At 51.3% G+C, this 21,839-nt stretch overlaps 1 protein-coding gene across 3 annotated transcripts in view; it reads left to right on the top strand.

Annotated features, from left to right (window-relative positions):
- Positions 1–21,839, top strand: part of LOC146041916 (solute carrier family 2, facilitated glucose transporter member 1-like) — a 176,803-nt gene that overhangs the window by 150,880 nt on the left and 4,084 nt on the right. For all 3 annotated transcript variants that reach the window (XM_083161772.1, XM_083161774.1, XM_083161773.1), the window contains 4 exons: positions 12,400–12,492; positions 18,464–18,624; positions 19,036–19,276; positions 19,371–19,533. In XM_083161772.1, the coding sequence (XP_083017898.1) occupies positions 12,400–12,492; positions 18,464–18,624; positions 19,036–19,276; positions 19,371–19,533 (658 nt within the window). The remainder of the gene's footprint in view (positions 1–12,399; positions 12,493–18,463; positions 18,625–19,035; positions 19,277–19,370; positions 19,534–21,839) is intronic.

Genomic DNA, 21,839 nt, shown 5'->3' with positions numbered 1-21,839 from the left:
CCTCTTACTGACGTGTCTGATACATTGTATCCCTGTATAATGCTCAGCATCCTCTTACTGACGTGTCTGATACATTGTATCCCTGTATAATGCTCAGCATCCTCTTACTGACGTGTCTGATACATTGTATCCTGTATAATGCTCAGCAACCTCTTACTGACGTGTCTGATACATTGTATCCCTGTATAATGCTCAGCATCCTCTTACTGACGTGTCTGATACATTGTATCCCTGTATAATGCTCAGCATCCTCTTACTGACGTGTCTGATACATTGTATCCCTGTATAATGCTCAGCATCCTCTTACTGACGTGTCTGATACATTGTATCCCTGTATAATGCTCAGCATCCTCTTACTGACGTGTCTGATACATTGTATCCCTGTATAATGCTCAGCATCCTCTTACTGACGTGTCTGATACATTGTATCCTGTATAATGCTCAGCATCCTCTTACTGACGTGTCTGATACATTGTATCCTGTATAATGCTCAGCATCCTCTTACTGACGTGTATGATACATTGTATCCCTGTATAATGCGCATCATCCTCTTACTGACGTGTCTGATACATTGTATCCCTGTATAATGCTCCGCATCCTCTTACTGACGTGTCAGATACATTGTATCCTGTATAATGCGCATCATCGTCTTACTGACGTGTCTGATACATTGTATCCCTGTATAATGCTCAGCATCCTCTTACTGACGTGTCTGATACATTGTATCCCTGTATAATGCTCAGCATCCTCTTACTGACGTGTCTGATACATTGTATCCTGTATAATGCTCAGCATCCTCTTACTGACGCGTCTGATACATTGTATCCTGTATAATGCTCCGCATCCTCTTACTGACGTGTCTGATACATTGTATCCTGTATAATGCTCAGCATCCTCTTACTGACGTGTATGATACATTGTATCCCTGTATAATGCTCAGCATCCTCTTACTGACGTGTCTGATACATTGTATCCTGTATAATGCTCCGCATCCTCTTACTGACGTGTCTGATACATTGTATCCCTGTATAATGCTCAGCATCCTCTTACTGACGTGTCCGATACATTGTATCCTGTATAAAGCTCCGCATCCTCTTACTGACGTGTCTGATACATTGTATCCCTGTATAATGCTCAGCATCCTCTTACTGACGTGTCTGATACATTGTATCCCTGTATAATGCTCAGCATCCTCTTACTGACGTGTCTGATACATTGTATCCCTGTATAATGCTCAGCATCCTCTTACTGACGTGTCTGATACATTGTATCCCTGTATAATGCTCAGCATCCTCTTACTGACGTGTCTGATACATTGTATCCTGTATAATGCTCAGCATCCTCTTACTGAACTGTCTGATACATTGTATCCTGTATAATGCTCAGCATCCTCTTACTGACGTGTCTGATACATTGTATCCTGTATAATGCTCAGCATCCTCTTACTGACGTGTCTGATACATTGTATCCTGTATAATTCTCAGCATCCTCTTACTGACGTGTCTGATACATTGTATCCTGTATAATGCTCAGCATCCTCTTACTGACGTGTCTGATACATTGTATCCCTGTATAATGCTCAGCATCCTCTTACTGACGTGTCTGATACATTGTATCCCTGTATAATGCTCAGCATCCTCTTACTGACGTGTCTGATACATTGTATCCCTGTATAATGCTCAGCATCCTCTTACTGACGTGTCTGATACATTGTATCCTGTATAATGCTCAGCATCCTCTTACTGACGTGTCTGATACATTGTATCCTGTATAATGCTCAGCATCCTCTTACTGACGTGTCTGATACATTGTATCCTGTATAATGCTCAGCAACCTCTTACTGACGTGTCTGATACATTGTATCCTGTATAATGCACATCATCCTCTTACTGACGTGTGGGAGAACATTGTATAACGCTCTTTCTGACGTGTAGCCCTGGCAGCACTCAGGCTCCTGTGTAGATGATAATGAGGAAATGTGCGTTACATTGTTACACCATGACTCAGGGGTAGATTTATAAAGGCGTGCGTGATAAGGGAGAAGTGGCCCGTGCTCTGTATCATTATAAATATGCAAATTACAGATGTTACTTCAGTGCTGATTGGTTGCCATGGGCGACTGCGTCACTGTGACACCTCTATGTACACACGTCCTCCTCTCACAGGCAGCATTATTACCCGGTACCTGCTGCCCCCTCCATTATCTCATACTACACGATCTCTAAACCACAGGATCAACCTACAAAGATTCCTTAATCTGCAGATAATCTCCAGATGGAGAAAATAACAGGGAGGATGTGGGTGGGGGAGGTGAAGGACCTCAGGTGAGAGCATATAGGTGGGGCGAGAGCGTGGTGCTGCTATTGGTGCCGGTGGGGTGAGAGTATATAGATGCAGGTGGGCAGGGGCGGATCCAGGATAAAATGACAGGGGGGGCACCATGATAAAAGAGGGTTTAGGTGGGGGAGGGGCGGTGTTAGTGGTGCCAGTGTACATGCTAAGAGAGCAGCAGAGAGAGGGTGGGAATGGGATTCAAAATAGGCCCTGGCATTTAAAGTACGCAGGCCCAACATGGTGACAAAAGTGAAGGATGTAGTTGTGCGCACGCCAAAGGCGCTCTCTGGAAAAGGGTGTGTGGCCACTCAACAGAGGTGTGTCCTTGAGTGTAGTCTACAACACCATATACAACTTCTACACATTATGCAACAAAATACTAGATCCCTTTATACTTCCCCCTTACACATGATGCCAAATGGAATGAAACTAAATTCACATAATTCCACATGGATTGAGCCAAAATTCACATCATGCCACATGGATTGAGTCAAAATTTTCATAATGCCACACGGATTGAGCCAAAATTTACATAATAACACACGGATTTAGCCAAAATTCTGATAATGCCACATGGATTGAGCCAGAATTCACATAATGCCACACGGATTGAGCCAAAATTCACATAATGCCACATGGATTGAGCCAAAATTCACATAATGCCACACAGATTGAGCCAGAATTCACATAATGCCACACAGATTAAGCCAAAATTCACAATACGCTTCATAAACAGGGACATTGTCCACCAAAGGCGCGCATTAAACATTTACACCATAATGTCCATTACACATTAAGTTACACGCCATTATGTCCATTATGTGTTATGCCTAACACCATAATGCCTATTAAAAATTATGCTACATAAGTGCTGCTTATTAACATGCTCATTGCCAAGGGTTCCATGCTCATTGCCAGAGGTTCCATGCTCGTTGCCATGTGGGATTACATGTTCATTGCCAAGGGGGAATACATGCTCGCGGTAAATGGGGGACAGCCGCCGCCAGGCAGAAGTGATAGCCACTGACAGTGGCAGAGCCTGGCTGTATTCAGAGCACTGCAGGTACCGGCTATTTGAAATAATACCCCTTTCACACCAGAAAATGCATTCCCAGGTTGGCCCCTTTTACACCAGCCTAGTCCCTGCATTTTCTGGTGTGAGGGGGTATTATTTCAAATAGCCGGTACCTGCAGTGCTCTGAATACAGCCAGGCTCTGCTCCCCCCCCCCCCCCCCCCTTAACCAGTTATCTTATTTAACCGGCTATATCTTCGGAACCAACTGACCCATTAACATGAGACACGTATTATATTGAAGAACTTTTGAGTGGGCTTTGAATGATTTTGGTCCAGTGAAACTGGAACGTTTGGTTCCAGAGTAATCTGCCCTCAAAGAACATGAACAGCCATGAAATTACATTTCAAAAATAAAAAAATCGGTTTACACATAATATCTCTGGAACCGATTGACCAATATGGACCAGCCTGGTATCATATTGAAGGCCCAGCAATTTGGAATTGAATGAGATCAACCACAAGCTTCTCTAATGCCAGGGGGGGAACTGGCAGCCGTCGGAACCAGGTGGGGGTCGGAATTGACGGGTCCCATATTATCCTATGGGGAAAAAACGATACAGCTTTGCCAGGCGATATCTCCGGTTCCGGGGGGGGGCTAGAGACACGGGGCTGGGCTCGTTGGAAAGCCCTGGTCCTCAGCTACAAAATGAAATGACAGGGGGGCACGTGCCCGGGTGCCCCCCCCTGAATCCGCCACTGCAGGTGGGTGAGGTGACAGACCTCAGGTGGGGCGAGGGTCTACTATAGGAGGTGGTGGGGCGATAGCGTGGCACTAGGGCGTAGTTACCATGGGTGCAGGGGGTGCTGCTATTGCAGCTGGTGGGGCGATAGTGTGGCACTAGAGCATAGTTACCATGGGTGCAGGGGGTGCTGCTATTGTAGCTGGTGGGGCGATAGTGTGGCACTAGAGCATAGTTACCATGGGTGCAGGGGGTGCTGCTATAGGAGCCGGTGGGGTGATAGTGTGGCACTAGGGCGTAGTTACCATAGGAGCAGGGGGTGCTGCTATTGTAGCTGGTGGGGCGATAGTGTGGCACTAGGGCGTAGTTACCATGGGTGCAGGGGGTGCTGCTATTGTGGCCGGTGGGGTGATAGCGTGGCACTAGGGCGTAGTTGCCATGGGTGCAGGGGGTGCTGCTATTGCAGCTGGTGGGGTGATAGCATGGCACTAGGGCGTAGTTACCATGGGAGCAGGGGGTGCTGCTATTGTGGCTGGTGGGGCGATAGCGTGGCACTAGGGCATAGTTACCATGGGTGCAGGGGGTGCTGCTATTGTGGCTGGTGGGGTGATAGCGTGGCACTAGGGCGTAGTTACCATAGGAGCAGGGGGTGTTGCTATTGTGGCTGGTGGGGCGATAGCGTGGCACTAGGGCGTAGTTACCATGGGTGCAGGGGGTGCCGCTATTGTGGCTGGTGGGGTGATAGTGTGGCACTAGGGCGTAGTTACCATAGGAGCAGGTGGTGCTGCTATTGTGGCTGGTGGGGTGATAGCGTGGCACTAGGGCGTAGTTACCATAGGAGCAGGGGGTGCTGCTATTGTGGCTGGTGGGGCGATAGCGTGGCACTAGGGCATAGTTACCATAGGAGCAGGGGGTGCTGCTATTGTGGCTGGTGGGGCGATAGCGTGGCACTAGGGCATAGTTACTATAGGTGCAGGGGGTGCTGCTATTGTGGCTGGTGGGGCGATAGCGTGGCACTAGGGCATAGTTACTATAGGTGCAGGGGGTGCTGCTACTGTGGCTGGTGGGGTGATAGCGTGGCACTAGGGCGTAGTTACTATAGGTGCAGGGGGTGTTGCTATTGCAGCTGGTGGGGTGATAGCATGGCACTAGGGCGTAGTTACTATAGGTGCAGGGGGTGCTGCTATTGTGGCTGGTGGGGCGATAGCGTGGCACTAGGGCGTAGTTACTATAGGTGCAGGTGGTGCTGCTATAGGAGCCGGTGGGGTGATAGCGTGGCACTAGGGCGTAGTTACCATGGGTGCAGGGGGTGCTGCTATTGTGGCTGGTGGGGCGATAGCGTGGCACTAGGGCATAGTTACCATGGGTGCAGGGGGTGCTGCTATTGTGGCTGGTGGGGCGATAGCGTGGCACTAGGGCATAGTTACCATGGGTGCAGGGGGTGCTGCTATTATGGCTGGTGGGGCGGTAGCGTGGCACTATTGCGTAGTTACCATGGGTGCAGGGGGTGCTGCTATTGTGGCTGGTGGGGTGATAGCGTGGCACTAGGTCGTAGTTACCATAGGAGCAGGGGGTGCTGCTATTGTGGCTGGTGGGGTGATAGCATGGCACTAGGGCATAGTTACCATAGGAGCAGGGGGTGTTGCTATTGTAGCTGGTGGGGTGATAGCATGGCACTAGGGCGTAGTTACCATAGGAGCAGGGGGTGTTGCTATTGTAGCTGGTGGGGTGATAGCATGGCACTAGGGCGTAGTTACCATAGGAGCAGGGGGTGCTGCTATAGGAGCCGGTGGGGTGATAGTGTGGCACTAGGGTGTAGTTACCATAGGTGCAGGGGGTGCTGCTATTGTGGCTGGTGGGGTGATAGCGTGGCACTAGGGCGTAGTTACCATAGGAGCAGGGGGTGTTGCTATTGTGGCTGGTGGGGCGATAGCGTGGCACTAGTTTGTAGTTACTATAGGTGCAGGGGGTGCTGCTATTGTGGCTGGTGGGGCGATAGCGTGGCACTAGAGCATAGTTACTATAGGTGCAGGTGGTGCTGCTATAGGAGCCGGTGGGGTGATAGCGTGGCACTAGGGCGTAGTTACCATGGGTGCAGGGGGTGCCGCTATTGTGGCTGGTGGGGTGATAGCGTGGCACTAGGGCATAGTTACCATAGGAGCAGGTGGTGCTGCTATTGTGGCTGGTGGGGCGATAGCGTGGCACTAGTTTGTAGTTACTATAGGTGCAGGGGGTGCTGCTATTGTGGCTGGTGGGGCGATAGCGTGGCACTAGGGCGTAGTTACCATAGGAGCAGGTGGTGCTGCTATTGTGGCTGGTGGGGCGATAGTGTGGCACTAGGGCGTAGTTACCATAGGAGCAGGTGGTGCTGCTATTGTGGCTGGTGGGGTGATAGTGTGGCACTAGGGCATAGTTACCATGGGTGCAGGGGGTGCTGCTATTGTGGCTGGTGGGGCGATAGCGTGGCACTAGGGCGTAGTTACCATAGGAGCAGGTGGTGCTGCTATTGTGGCTGGTGGGGCGATAGCGTGGCACTAGGGCATAGTTACCATGGGTGCAGGGGGTGCTGCTATAGGAGCCGGTGGGGTGATAGCGTGGCACTAGGGCGTAGTTACCATAGGAGCAGGGGGTGCTGCTATAGGAGCCGGTGGGGTGATAGTGTGGCACTAGGGCATAGTTACCATGGGTGCAGGGGGTGCTGCTATTGTGGCTGGTGGGGTGATAGCATGGCACTAGGGCGTAGTTACCATAGGAGCAGGGGGTGCTGCTATTGTAGCTGGTGGGGTGATAGCATGGCACTAGGGCGTAGTTACCATAGGAGCAGGGGGTGCTGCTATTGTAGCTGGTGGGGTGATAGTGTGGCACTAGTTCGTAGTTACTATAGGTGCAGGTGGTGCTGCTATAGGAGCCGGTGGGGTGATAGCGTGGCACTAGGGCGTAGTTACCATGGGTGCAGGGGGTGCTGCTATTGTGGCTGGTGGGGCGATAGCGTGGCACTAGGGCATAGTTACTATAGGTGCAGGGGGTGCTGCTATTGTGGCTGGTGGGGCGATAGCGTGGCACTAGGGCATAGTTACCATGGGTGCAGGGGGTGCTGCTATTATGGCTGGTGGGGCGGTAGCGTGGCACTATTGCGTAGTTACCATGGGTGCAGGGGGTGCTGCTATTGTGGCTGGTGGGGTGATAGCGTGGCACTAGGGCGTAGTTACCATAGGAGCAGGGGGTGCTGCTATTGTAGCTGGTGGGGTGATAGCATGGCACTAGGGCGTAGTTACCATAGGAGCAGGGGGTGCTGCTATTGTGGCTGGTGGGGTGATAGCATGGCACTAGGGCGTAGTTACCATAGGAGCAGGGGGTGTTGCTATTGTAGCTGGTGGGGTGATAGCATGGCACTAGGGCGTAGTTACCATAGGAGCAGGGGGTGCTGCTATAGGAGCCGGTGGGGTGATAGTGTGGCACTAGGGTGTAGTTACCATAGGTGCAGGGGGTGCTGCTATAGGAGCCGGTGGGGTGATAGTGTGGCACTAGGGTGTAGTTACCATGGGTGCAGGGGGTGCTGCTATTGTGGCTGGTGGGGTGATAGTGTGGCACTAGGGCGTAGTTACCATAGGTGCAAGGGGTGCTGCTATAGTGGCTGGTGGGGTGATAGCGTGGCACTAGGGCGTAGTTACCATAGGTGCAGGGGGTGCTGCTATTGTGGCTGGTGGGGCAATAGCGTGACACTAGGGTGTAGTTACCATAGGTGCAGGGGGTGCTGCTATTGTGGCTGGTGGGGCAATAGCGTGGCACTAGGGCGTAGTTACCATAGGAGCAGGGGGTGCTGCTATTGTGGCTGGGCGATGACACGAGCACAGCAGGTTCCTAGTTATTGGGAATGTCTGAGTGAGAGCCGCCACACTTGACAGCAGGCTCACTGACAGTGTGAGAGGTCATGCTGAGCCTGCTGTCCGTACAGAATATGCTGTAGGTGTGTGCTGCTGCTGCTGAGGTGTGTGTGTGTGTGTGTTTGGGGGGGGGGGGGGGGGAATAACACCTCTCCCCCCCCCCCCCCTCAAGTGTTTTTTTCACCCCACTAATCATTTTGGATTCGTGGCCTTATCGCGGGAGGTGGCCACGCCTCCCATGATTAGGCCAAGCCCCCAGCATTTTTAACCAGGGCCCGGCTTGCCTCTCGGCTGCCCTGCCCTCCCCCGATCTATCCTATATACTGCAGGCAGACTGCTTCCCTGTATCCTGCTTCCCTGTATCCTGCAGTATCCGGTCGAGGCTGCACCCCCCCTCTACTGCGCTACTCCCTATGTACACTCCCTATGGACACTGGTTAATGTGCAATGCTTTGGGCACGGTGGCTTGCTACGCTCAGCACACTATTGCCCTAGTGGAGGGTTGGTCATGGGGCATGAAATACCGCCTGTCGGCACATGTCGGCTCAAAAAACAGTGGGGGGTGGGGTGGGAGGTGGGGGAGTACTAATTACACAGGCCCAGGTCTGATGGTGGATAATATACCATACCTCCCAACAGTCCCAAAAACCACGGGAATGTTCCGGTTTTCGGGGACACATTCCCGCGTCCCTCCCACGGCCAGCAGTGTCCTGTGGCGAGGGGGGGCTGTTGGGAGTCCCCCCTTTCGGCTGGTGAGCAGCGGTGAATAAACACTGTGCACATGCGCACAGCGTCTATTCCCGCAGCTAGGGGCATGGCTAGGGGCTCCTATACCCATAGCCTCAAAACGGGGGCGTGGCCTAGCGGATATGCCGTGAGTATAGGCCACGCCCCCATACAGCAGACAGTGTTTGAGGATGCTAGAGAAGGCCGCCACCTCCTCTAGCATCCTCAGAAACTGTCTGCTGTATTGGGGCAGACATGTTGTGATGGTCCGTTTTCATAGCAGCAGAAGCCGGGACCACAGTGCAGACAAGTAAATCTGCGGGTAGTGGCCGCAGCACAGATGCGGCAGCGGTGTTACAATAGCCCCCGGCACCCGCACTTACACAGCGCCTACCCACTACCGCGGTGTCTACGGTGCTGTTGTTACGCCACTGCATACATAACTGGTAATAATATTCTCTGTACAGCACTGCGGAATATGTGTGCGCTGTATAAATAACTGGTAATAATATTCTCTGTACAGCGCTGCGGAATATGTGTGCGCTATATAATAACTGGTAATAATAGTCTCTGTACAGCGCTGCGGAAGATGTGTGCGCTATATAAATAACTGGTAATAATATCCTCTGTACAGCGCTGCGGAATATGTGTGCGCTATATAAATAACTGGTAATAATATTCTCTGTACAGCGCTGCGGAATATGTGTGCGCTATATAATAACTGGTAATAATATTCTCTGTACAGTGCTGCAGAATATGTGTGCGCTATATAATAACTGGTAATAATATTCTCTGTACAGTGCTGCGGAATGTGTGCGCTATATATAATAACTGGTAATAATATTCTCTGTACAGTGCTGCGGAATATGTGTGCGCTATATAATAACTGGTAATAATATTCTCTGTACAGCGCTGCGGAATATGTGTGCGCTATATATAATAACTGGTAATAATATTCTCTGTACAGTGCTGCAGAATATGTGTGCGCTATATATAATAACTGGTAATAATAGTCTCTGGACAGCGCTGCGGTATATGTGTGCGTTATATAATAACTGGTAATAATATTCTCTGCACAGCGCTGCGGAATATGTGTGCGCTGTATAAATAACTGGTAATAATATTCTCTGTACAGCGCTGCGGAATATGTGTGCGCTATATAATAACTGGTAATAATAGTCTCTGTACAGCGCTGCGGAAGATGTGTGCGCTATATAAATAACTGGTAATAATATCCTCTGTACAGCGCTGCGGAATATGTGTGCGCTATATAAATAACTGGTAATAATATTCTCTGTACAGCGCTGCGGAATATGTGTGCGCTATATAATAACTGGTAATAATATTCTCTGTACAGTGCTGCAGAATATGTGTGCGCTATATAATAACTGGTAATAATATTCTCTGTACAGTGCTGCGGAATGTGTGCGCTATATATAATAACTGGTAATAATATTCTCTGTACAGTGCTGCGGAATATGTGTGCGCTATATAATAACTGGTAATAATATTCTCTGTACAGCGCTGCGGAATATGTGTGCGCTATATATAATAACTGGTAATAATATTCTCTGTACAGTGCTGCAGAATATGTGTGCGCTATATAAATAACTGGTAATAATAGTCTCTGTACAGCGCTGCGGAATATGTGTGCGCTATATATAATAACTGGTAATAATATTCTCTGTACAGTGCTGCGGAATGTGTGCGCTATATAAATAACTGGTAATAATAGTCTCTGTACAGCGCTGCGGAATATGTGTGCGTTATATAATAACTGGTAATAATATTCTCTGTACAGCGCTGCATAATATGTGTGTGCTATAGAATAACTGGTAATAATAGTCTCTGTACAGCGCTGTGGAATATGTGTGCGCTATATAATTACTGGTAATAATAGTCTCTGTACAGCGCTGTGGAATATGTGTGCGCTATATAATAACTGGTAATAATAGTCTCTGTACAGCGCTGTGGAATATGTATGCGTTATATAATAACGTAATAATATTCTCTCTACAGCGCTGCGGAATATGTGTGTTATATAATAACTGGTAATAATATTCTCAGTACAGCGCTGCGGAATATGTGTGCGTTATATAATAACTGGTAATAATATTCACTGTACAGTGCTGTGGAATATGTGTGCGCTATATAATAACTGGTAATAATAGTGCCTGTACAGCGCTGCGGAATATGTGTGCAATATATAATAACTGGTAATAATAATCTCTGTACAGCGCTGCGGAATATGTGTGCGCTATATAATAACTGGTAATAATAATCTCTGTACAGCGCTGCGGAATATGTGTGCGCTATATAATAACTGGTAATAATAGTCTCTGTACAGCGCTGCGGAATATGTGTGCGCTATATAATAACTGGTAATAATAGTCTCTGTACAGCGCTGCGGAATATGTGTGCGCTATATAATAACTGGTAATAATAATCTCTGTACAGCGCTGCGGAATATGTGTGCGCTATATAATAACTGGTAATAATATTCTCTGTACAGCACTGTGGAATATGTGTGCGCTATATAATAACTGGTAATAATAGTCTCTGTACAGCACTGCGGAATATGTGTGCGCTATATAATAACCGGTAGTAATAATCTCTGTACAGCGCTGCGGAATATGTGTGCGCTATATAATAACTGGTAATAATAGTCTCTGTACAGCGCTGCGGAATATGTGTGCGCTATATAATAACTGGTAATAATAGTCTCTGTACAGCGCTGCGGAATATGTGTGCGCTATATAATAACCGGTAGTAATAATCTCTGTACAGCGCTGCGGAATATGTGTGCGCTGTATAATAACCGGTAATAATAGTCTCTGTACAGCGCTGCGGAATATGTGTGCGCTATATAATAACTGGTAATAATAGTCTCTGTACAGCGCTGCGGTATATGTGTGCGCTATATAATAACTGGTAATAATAGTCTCTGTACAGCACTGCGGAATATGTGTGCGCTATATAATAACCGGTAGTAATAATCTCTGTACAGCGCTGCGGAATATGTGTGCGCTATATAATAACTGGTAATAATAGTCTCTGTACAGCGCTGCGGAATATGTGTGCGCTATATAATAACTGGTAATAATAGTCTCTGTACAGCGCTGCGGAATATGTGTGCGCTATATAATAACCGGTAGTAATAATCTCTGTACAGCGCTGCGGAATATGTGTGCGCTATATAATAACCGGTAATAATAGTCTCTGTACAGCGCTGCGGAATATGTGTGCGCTATATAATAACTGGTAATAATAGTCTCTGTACAGCGCTGCGGTATATGTGTGCGCTATATAATAACTGGTAATAATAGTCTCTGTACAGCGCTGCGGAATATGTGTGCGCTATATAATAACTGGTAATAATAGTCTCTGTACAGCGCTGCGGTATATGTGTGCGCTATATAATAACTGGTAATAATAGTCTCTGTACAGCGCTGTGGAATATGTGTGTGCGCTATATAATAACTGGTAATAATAGTCTCTGTACAGCGCTGTGGAATATGTGTGCGCTATATAATAACTGGTAATAATAGTCTCTGTACAGCACTGCGGAATATGTGTGCGCTATATAATAACTGGTAATAATAGTAATAATATACTCTATGGGGGTTACAGTTACATGGGGCTCCGGTGACCCAGCTAAGCAGAGTTCGGGTCTCACACGTGTCTCTGTCTCTCCCACAGGTTACGGTGCAGTTAATGGTGGCGGTGGGAGTTGCTGTCCTTGGATCCCTACAATTCGGCTACAACACGGGAGTGATCAATGCCCCTCAGAAGGTAAGGGCCTGTGATGTGATGGTGTACCCCACACTTGCCAACTTCTGTCAGTATGTCAGGGAGGAGAAGAGACGCAGCGCCAATGTCACCTAATATGATCAGTTGTGTATTACAATTAGTGTAAATCTGAAAAGGTTCCACGTCAGGAACCTGTTCAGATATATATTGGACTGTGGACATTGATCTCTTGAATGGACTTATTGAACCAGCTCCTATACCACAACCCCCCCCCCCCCCCTTCCCCCCAAGCAGTCAAATCTTGCCACCATTGGGATTCCACCACCTGCTTATTATTCGGACTGCCTTTTGCGCCCAAACAGTGAGTTCTGTCCCTTATTTGGGACCTCTTACTCTCCAGCGGCAAATAATCCAGGTCAGATTCATGGATACCCACACGGATCTTCTTTGGCTTTAATAAACATACAGTATGGGGGCCTCTTCCGACTGAAAACCAAAAGGAGCACAAGCGGGACCCCATCCAAGTATTTCTAGGATTCTTTAGTCCAATGTCCTGCCTTTGTTGATCACCTAATTTTCATGTCTGAAGTGCACTCGCGTATATTGGAATGCTTTTATTGTGGTAATTGTGTTTTGTTGTGATTTTTGATTTATTAAAGAATATTTTCGGATTTAAACTAATTGTAAATAATTCATCATTTTAAGTGATATTAACACTCCATCACTTCTTTCTCTCCTTGCTTTAACACTATAGAGAGTGACCCTCCCTAGTGTGAGAAGCTAGACCGTTACGCTCGGTGCGGCCTGTGTACCTGGTGCTGCCGGTGTTGTGCTCGGTGCGGCCTGTGTACCTGGTGCTGCCGGTGTTCCGCTCGGTGCGGCCTGTGTACCTACTGCTTCCAGTGTTACACTCGGTGCGGCCTGTGTATCTGGTGCTGACAGTGTTGTCCTCGGTGCGGCCTGTGTACCTGGTGCTGCCGGTGTTACGCACGGTCCGGCCTACATACCTGCTACTGCTGATGCTGTGCTCGGTGCGGCCTGTGTACCTGCTGCTGCCGGTGTTACACTCGGTGCGGCCTGTGTACCTGGTACTGCCGGTGTTACGCAGGGTGCGGCCTATGTACCTGCTGATGCTGTGCTCGGTGCGGCCTGTGTACCTGGTGCTGCCGGTGTTCTACTCTGTGCGGCCTGTGTACCTGCTGCTGCCAATGTTACACTCGGTGCGGCCTGTGTACCTGGTACTGCCGGTGTTGTGTAGCCTGTGTACCTGGTGCTTCTGGTGTTACGCTCGGTGCGGCCTGTGTACCTGCTGCTGCCGGTGTTACACTCGGTGCGGCCTGTGTACCTGGTACTGCCGGTGTTGCGTGGCCTGTGTACCTGGTGCTTCTGGTGTTACGCTCGGTGCAGCCTGTGTACCTGCTGCTGCCGGTGTTACACTCGGTGCGGCCTGTGTACCTGGTACTGCCGGTGTTGTGTAGCCTGTGTACCTGGTGCTGCCGGTGTTACGCACGGTGCGGCCTACGTACCTGCTACTGCTGATGCTGTGCTCGGTGCGGCCTGTGTACCTAGTGCTGCCGGTGTTATACACGGTGCTGCCGGTGTTACACTCGGTGCGGCCTGTGTACCTGGTACTGCCGGTGTTACGCAGGGTGCGGCCTGTGTACCTGGTGCTGCCGGTGTTACGCTTGGTGCGGCCTGTGTACCTGGTGCTGCCGGTGTTATGCTCGGTGCGGCCTGTGTACCTGGTGCTGCCGGTGTTACGCTCGGTGCGGCCTGTGAACCTGGTGCTGCCGGTGTTACGCTCGGTGCGGCCTGTGTACCTGGTGCTGCCGGTGTTACGCTCGGTGCGGCCTGTGTACCTGGTGCTGCCGGTGTTACGCTCGGTGCGGCCTGTGTACCTGGTGCTGCCGGTGTTACGCTCGGTGCGGCCTGTGTACCTGGTGCTGCCGGTGTTACGCTCGGTGCGGCCTGTGTACCTGGTGCTGCCGGTGTTACGCTCGGTGCGGCCTGTGTACCTGGTGCTGCCGGTGTTACGCTCGGTGTGGCCTGTGTACCTGCTGCTGCCGGTGTTACGCTCGGTGTGGCCTGTGTACCTGCTGCTGCCGGAGTTGACCTGTGTACCTGCTGCCGGTGTTGTGCTCAGTGCGGTGTGTGTACCTGCTGCTGCCGGTGTTATGCTTGGTGCGGCCTGTGTATCTGGTGCTGCCGGTGTTATGCTCGGTGCGGCCTGTGTACCTGCTGCCAGTGTTGGGTGCAGCCTGTGCACCTGCTGCTTCCAGTGTTACACTCGGTGCGGCCTGTGTATCTGGTGCTGACAGTGTTGTCCTCGGTGCGGCCTGTGTACCTGGTGCTGCCGGTGTTACGCACGGTGCGGCCTACGTACCTGCTACTGCTGATGCTGTGCTCGGTGCGGCCTGTGTACCTAGTGCTGCCGGTGTTATACACGGTGCGGCCTGTGTACCTGCTGCTGCCGGTGTTACACTCGGTGCGGCCTGTGTACCTGGTACTACCGGTGTTACGCAGGGTGCGGCCTATGTACCTGCTACTGCTGATGCTGTGCTCGGTGCGGCCTGTGTACCTGGTGCTGCCGGTGTTATACTCTGTGCGGCCTGTGTACCTGCTGCTGCCAGTGTTACACTCGGTGCGGCCTGTGTACCTGGTACTGCCGGTGTTGTGTAGCCTGTGTACCTGGTGCTTCTGGTGTTACGCTCGGTGCGGCCTGTGTACCTGCTGCTGCCGGTGTTACACTCGGTGCGGCCTGTGTACCTGGTACTGCCGGTGTTGCGTGGCCTGTGTACCTGGTGCTTCTGGTGTTACGCTCGGTGCGGCCTGTGTACCTGCTGCTGCCGGTGTTACACTCGGTGCGGCCTGTGTACCTGGTACTGCTGGTGTTGTGTGGCCTGTGTACCTGGTGCTTCTGGTGTTGAGCTCGGTGCGGCCTGTGTACCTGCTGCTGCCGGTGTTGTGCTCGGTGCAGCCTGTGTACCTGTTGCTGCCGGTGTTGTGCTCGGTGCGGCCTGTGTACCTGCTGCTGCCGGTGTTGTGCCCGGTGCGGCCTGTGTACCTGCTGCTGCCGGTGTTGTGCCCGGTGCGGCCTGTGTACCTGGTGCTTCTGGTGTTACGCTCGGTGTGGCCTTTGTACCTGGTGTTGCTGGTGTTGTGTGGCCTGTGTTACTCTCATGTAGGAGCAGGTCCCAGCTTGCTATCAGTATGTGGGGGAGGAGGGAGGAGGGGGGGGGGGGTGTATTACAGAGCTCTGGTCCTATAATATAATTTACTGCAAGGGAACCTTCCCACCCCCTGAGCCTCACTGTGTCTGATCGCACCTTCATATTCTGTATTTTAGGAAAACCTTAATTTACTGATAACTATGTATTAGAGGTTGCTGTACAGCGTAACCCGCAGTCAGGACTCATTGATAGCTATCTATTAGCAGTTGCTGTACAGTGTAACCCGCAGTCAGGACTCTGTGATAACTATGTATTAGCGGTTGCCGTACAGTGTAACCCACCGTCAGGACTCGGTGATAACTATGTAGTAGAGGTTGCTGTATAGTGTAACCCGCAGTAAGGACTCGTTGATAGCTATGTATTAGTGGTTGCTGTACAGTGTAACCCGCAGTCAGGACTCAGTAATAAGTATGTATTAGTGGTTGCTGTACAGTGTAACCCGCAGTCAGTACTCAGTAATAAGTATGTATTAGTGGTTGCTGTACAGTGTAACCCGCAGTAAGGACTCGTTGATAACTATGTATTAGCGGTTGCTGTACAGTGTAACCCACCGTCAGGACTCAGTAATAACTATGTAGTAGAGGTTGCTGTACAGTGTAACCCACCATCAGGACTTGGTGATAACTATGTATTAGCGGTTGCCGTACAGTGTAACCCGCAGTAAGGACTCGTTGATAGCTATGTATTAGTGGTTGCTGTACAGTGTAACCCGCAGTCAGGACTCAGTAATAACTATGTAGTAGAGGTTGCTGTACAGTGTAACCCACCGTCAGGACTTGGTGATAACTATGTAGTAGAGGTTGCTGTACAGCGTAACCCGCAGTAAGGACTCGTTGATAGCTATGTATTAGAGGTTGCTGTACAGTGTAACCCGCAGTCAGCATTATAGCCCCACATTCAGACCGTATTATATAAATCAGATTTCTGCAGAGATTCTGGCATGTCGGCCCCAGTTCTGGTATCCCGCTCTCCTGTGTAGACATTATACATGTGCGCCGGGCCTGCTGCCAGCCATCACACAATACCATGGTTGTGCCAATAACCGGCTGTTGCTCAGGGTGAGGCGGCTGCTGAGTCACTCCAGAATTAACTCCTGAGTGGAGGGAGAACTAAGGCGCTGATGTACCCTCACCAGGGACACCCCCATTGTAGGCATGGGTGACACAAGGGCCAACAGCTAGATAAGGGGGGCACTTTCAGCTGACCCTGGAGGGGTAGGATGAGAAATGGCCAGGGGGAGCGTGTAGGTTACGTGAGGTTGCCCATCCCAATGAGATAGAATTATATATATATATATATTCGGTACTCTTTACTTAGCACGGCGCCACCGATCAAAATCGTGGTCATCGCGGGTAAAAATCGCGGTGATCGCGGTAATCGCGGGCATCGCGGGTAAAATTGGATGGTCGCGATGACCGCGATTTTCCCATAGGGAACAATGTTAAAAAAGGCTGATTGACCGCGATTTCACTGTTAAATGGCTCAATTGACCCGATTTGGCCATATTAACCCTGAATTAGGCCCAATTAACCCTTAAATGTCCCCAAAAAATTTTAACGCCACCCCACGATCCACGCCAACCCGAAGCGTGGCGAGCGCAGCGAGCCCGCGAGGGGCGGCGGTACGCGTCCTCCGACCTTTTCATGCCCTACTATCCACGTCGGCGTGGTGTGAGAATATAATAGTGTGGCGAGCGCAGCGAGCCACCGAGCCCGAAGCGTGGCGAGCGCAGCGAGCCCCGCGAGGGGACGCGGATACCTTCACAGGTAGACGCGTCCCCTCGCGGGCTTCACAGGTGTCCGGGTCGCCACGGACACCTGTGAAGCCCGCGAGGGGACGCGTCTACCTGTGAAGGTATCCGCGTCCCCTCGCGGGGCTCGCCACGCTTCGGGCTCGGTGGCTCGCTGCGCTCGCCACACTATTATATTCTCACACCACGCCGACGTGGATAGTAGGGCATGAAAAGGTCGGAGGACGCGTACCGCCACGCTTCGGGTTGGCGTGGATCGTGGGGTGGCGTTAAAAAATTGGGGGGACAATTAAGGGTTAATGGGCTCTGTGGCCCATTTAACATTGATTCCTATGGCCAAATCGGGTTGATTGAGCCATTTAACACTAAAATCGGGTCCATCGCGACTTTTAACATTGTTCCCTATGGGAAATCGTGAGCATCGCGTCGCGGGCATCGCGGGTACGTTTATGGCCGGCCGCGACGCGACCGACACGATTTTTATGTTTTACATTGATTTCAATGGCAAATCGCGGGCATCGCGTCGCGGCCATACATTAATGTACCCGCGATGCCCGCGACGGGCGCCGCACTAAGTAAAGAGTACCATATATTCTATGTATGTATGTTCTGTAGATCTGACAGTAAGGTCACCTTGGGTAAGGACACATTGCCCACTGTGAAGGTCACATGGGAAGCGTCCTGTCGTCTCCTCTCAGGGTGACACCGTGTATTTTGGGCACAGAAAGGTTAGTGAGACAGCAGAACTGTCGGCCAATCAGACGGCTCGCCTCCTACACACCCTCCTCAGTCCGGATTGTGTACAGAACTGGAATTTCTGGCTGGCCGGCAGCTCGGCTCACTCACCCCCAGTGACACCTCTTACATCAGCTGCACAGATCATGGGATATTGTCTGACAGTGACACCTCCTGGTTATCTGCTGGCATTACAGCGATAGGCATCACTATGGTGTTACCCTGTGTACTGTATACTATACTCCTGCCTGCTGCACCCTTCTCCATATCGCTCATGTTGTCCCGTTCTTTGTTGTAGGTCATTGAGAACTTTTACAATGAAACCTGGATCAGCCGCTATGGATTTTACATCCCAGGTGCCACCCTGACTTCCCTCTGGTCCCTGTCAGTGGCCATCTTCTCAGTCGGAGGCATGATGGGCTCCTTCTCCGTGGGGCTGTTTGTGAACCGCTTCGGCAGGTGGGTCCATTCTGCTCCGGTCATCACATTCACAGGTGGAAGATTTGGGGAATTGTTAGTTGGCACCAGGATTCCACCTTCTGTCCTCCAGTCTTCCTGATGGGGCACCTGATGCTGGATCCATTATTGGAGGTCACCGAGTGAGTGGTCTTTGCGCCTTAGGAGGAGGAAGGTGGGCTCAGGCCTGGTTCTGATACCATATTATCATCCTCCCAATATTATTACCAAAAAATGACCACTTCATGAAAGGGTCCCCGGGTCCCAGCTCCGGTGGAACTATCATAAAAACAAACCCACCGTGATGTCCCATTCTATTTTCTCTGCTCTCCTGTAATCATTATCATGGTGACCATGCATGAAAGCTGATGGGCAAGACAATGATTCTTCCATATGCTCTTCTCCCTCCTACAGGCGGAATTCTATGTTGATGGCCAACATCCTGGCATTTATTGCTGCCATATTTATGGGATTCTCCAAGATGGCTTACTCCTTTGAGATGCTGATTATTGGCCGGTTTGTGATCGGACTCTACTGTGGCCTTACCACTGGGTTTGTCCCCATGTATGTCGGGGAAGTGGCACCGACATCCCTCCGAGGGGCCCTGGGGACCCTGCACCAGCTGGGAGTCGTAGTTGGAATACTCATAGCCCAGGTAAGTGAAAATACAACAGGGCAGGACACAATCTGCAGGGTCCTCCCTTCCACAGCCGGCTAAATGTACCCCCCCCCCCACCCTGTCTCCACAGATCTTTGGCCTGGAGCAAATCATGGGCAATGCCGATCTGTGGCCTCTTCTCCTAGGCTGCATCTTTGTCCCCGCCATCCTTCAATCTGCTGTGTTGCCTTTCTGCCCCGAGAGCCCACGTTTCCTGCTGATCAACCGCAATGAGGAAGACAAAGCCAAAAGCGGTGAGTGCACGCCTCACTGCATGGCAGGAAATAGGGGCCTTTCCCTGACTGCGTGGAAGGACATTGGGGCCGTGGCTTTTCCCTGACACTGTGGTAGGACATTGGGACTGTGGCCTCTCCATGACTGTATGGTAGGGGGTGTGGACTCTCCCTGAAAGTGTGGTAGGACATTGGGACTGTGGCCTCTCCATGACTGCATGGTAGGACATTGGAGCCGTGGCCTCTCCCTGACTGTATGGTAGGGGGCGTGGCCTCCCCCTGACAGTGTGGTAGGACATTGGGGCCATGGCCTTTCTCTGACTATGTGGTAGGACATTGGAACTGTGGCCTCTCCCTGACTGCATGGTAGTGACCGGGGCCTTTCCCTGACTGTGTGGTAGGGGCCGGAGCCTCTCCCTGACTGTATGGTAGGAGACTAGGCCTTTCCCTGACTGTGTGGTAGGCCATTGGGGCCGTGGCCTTTGCCTGACTGTGTGGTAGGACATTGGGGCCGTGGCCTTTCCCTGACTATGTAGTAGGCCATTGGGGCCATGGCCTTTCCCTGACTATGTGGCAGGAAATTGGAACCGTGGCCTCTCCCTGACTGTATGGTAGGGGCCGGGGCCTTTCCCTGACTGTGTGGTAGGAAATTGGAAATTTCCCTGACTGTGTGGTAGGAAATTGGGGCTGTGGCCTTTTCCTGACTGCGTAGTAGGACATTGGGGCCATGGCCTTTCCCTGACTGTGTGGTGGGACATTGGGACTGTGGCCTCTCCCTGACAGTGTGGTAGGACATTGGGGCTTTGGCCGTTCCCTGACTGCGTAGTAGGACATTGGGGCCATAGCCTTTCCCTGACTGCGTGGTAGGACATTGGGGCCATAGCCTTTCCCTGACTGCATTCTAGGACATTGGGGCCATAGCCTTTCCCTGACTGCGTAGTAGGACACAGTGGCTCTCCATGACTGTGTGGTAGGACATGGGGCAGTGGTCTTTCCCTGACTGTGTGGTAGGAAATTGGGGCCGGGGCCTTTCCCTTACTGTGTGGTAGGAAATTGGAAATTTCCCTGACTGTGTGGTAGGAAATTGGGGCTGTGGCCTTTTCCTGACTGCGTAGTAGGACATTGGGGCCATGGCCTTTCCCTGACTGTGTGGTAGGACATTGGGGCTGTGGCCTTTCCCTGACTGTGTGGTAGTCCATTGGAGCCGTGGCCTTTCCCTGACTGTGTGGTAGGCCATTGGGGTCGTGGCATTTCCCTGACTGTGATTGTAGGCCATTGGGGCCGTGGCCTTTCCATGACTGTGTACTAGGACATTGGGGTCGTGGCATTTCCCTGACTGCATGGTAGGACATTGGGGCCGTGGCCTTTCTCTGACTATGTGGTAGGACATTGGGACCGTGGCCTTTTCCTGACTGTGTGGTAGGACACAGTGGCTGTCTATGACTGTGTGGTAGGACATTGGGACCGTGGCCTCTCCCTGACTATGTGGTAGGACATTGGGGCCATGGCCTTTCCTTGACATTAGGGCTGTAGCCCCTCCCTGACTGGGGCCGTGGCCTTTTCATGACTGTGTGGTAGGACACTGGGGCCGTGGCCTTTCCCTGTGTGGTAGGACACAGTGGCCTTAACCTGACTGTGTGGTAGTACATTGGGGCCGTGGCCTCTCCTTGTCTGTGTGGTAGGACATTGGGACCATGGCTTTTTTATGACTGTGTGGTAGGACATTGGGGCCATGGCCTTTCCATGACTGTGTGGTAGGACATTGGGGCCGTGGCCTTTGCCTGTGTTGTAGGACACAGTGGCTGTCCCTGATTGTGTGGTAGGGCATTGGGGCCACAGCCTTTCCCTGACTGTGTGGTAGGACATTGGGGCAGTGGCTGTCCCTGATTGTGTGGTAGGACATTGGGGCCGTGGCCTTTCTCTGACTACGTGGTAGGACATTGGGGCTGTGGCCTTTAAATGACTGTATAGTAGGGCATTTCCCTGCCTGGGGCCGTGGCCTTCCCCTGACTGGGGCTGTGGCCTTCCCCTGACTGGGGCTATGGCCTTCCCCTGACTGCGTGGTGGGACATTGGGGCCGTGGCCTTTCCCTGACTGTGTGGTAGGACATTGGGGCCGTGGTCTTTCCCTTACTCCGTGGTAGGATATTGTGGCCGTGGCCTTCCCCTGACTGGGGCTGTGGCCTTCCCCTGACTCTGTGGTAGGACATTGGGGCCATGGCCTTCCCCTGACTTTGTGGTAGGACATTAAGGCCATCTGCTTCCCCTGACTGCGTGTTAGGACATTGGGGCCGTGGCCTTTCCCTGACTCTGTGGTAGGACATTAAG

The sequence above is a fragment of the Crinia signifera genome, chromosome 19 (genome assembly GCF_055691185.1).
Source record: "Crinia signifera chromosome 19, ASM5569118v1, whole genome shotgun sequence".
NCBI lineage: Eukaryota > Metazoa > Chordata > Amphibia > Anura > Myobatrachidae > Crinia > Crinia signifera.
This window is presented reverse-complemented; position numbering and strand designations above follow the sequence as displayed.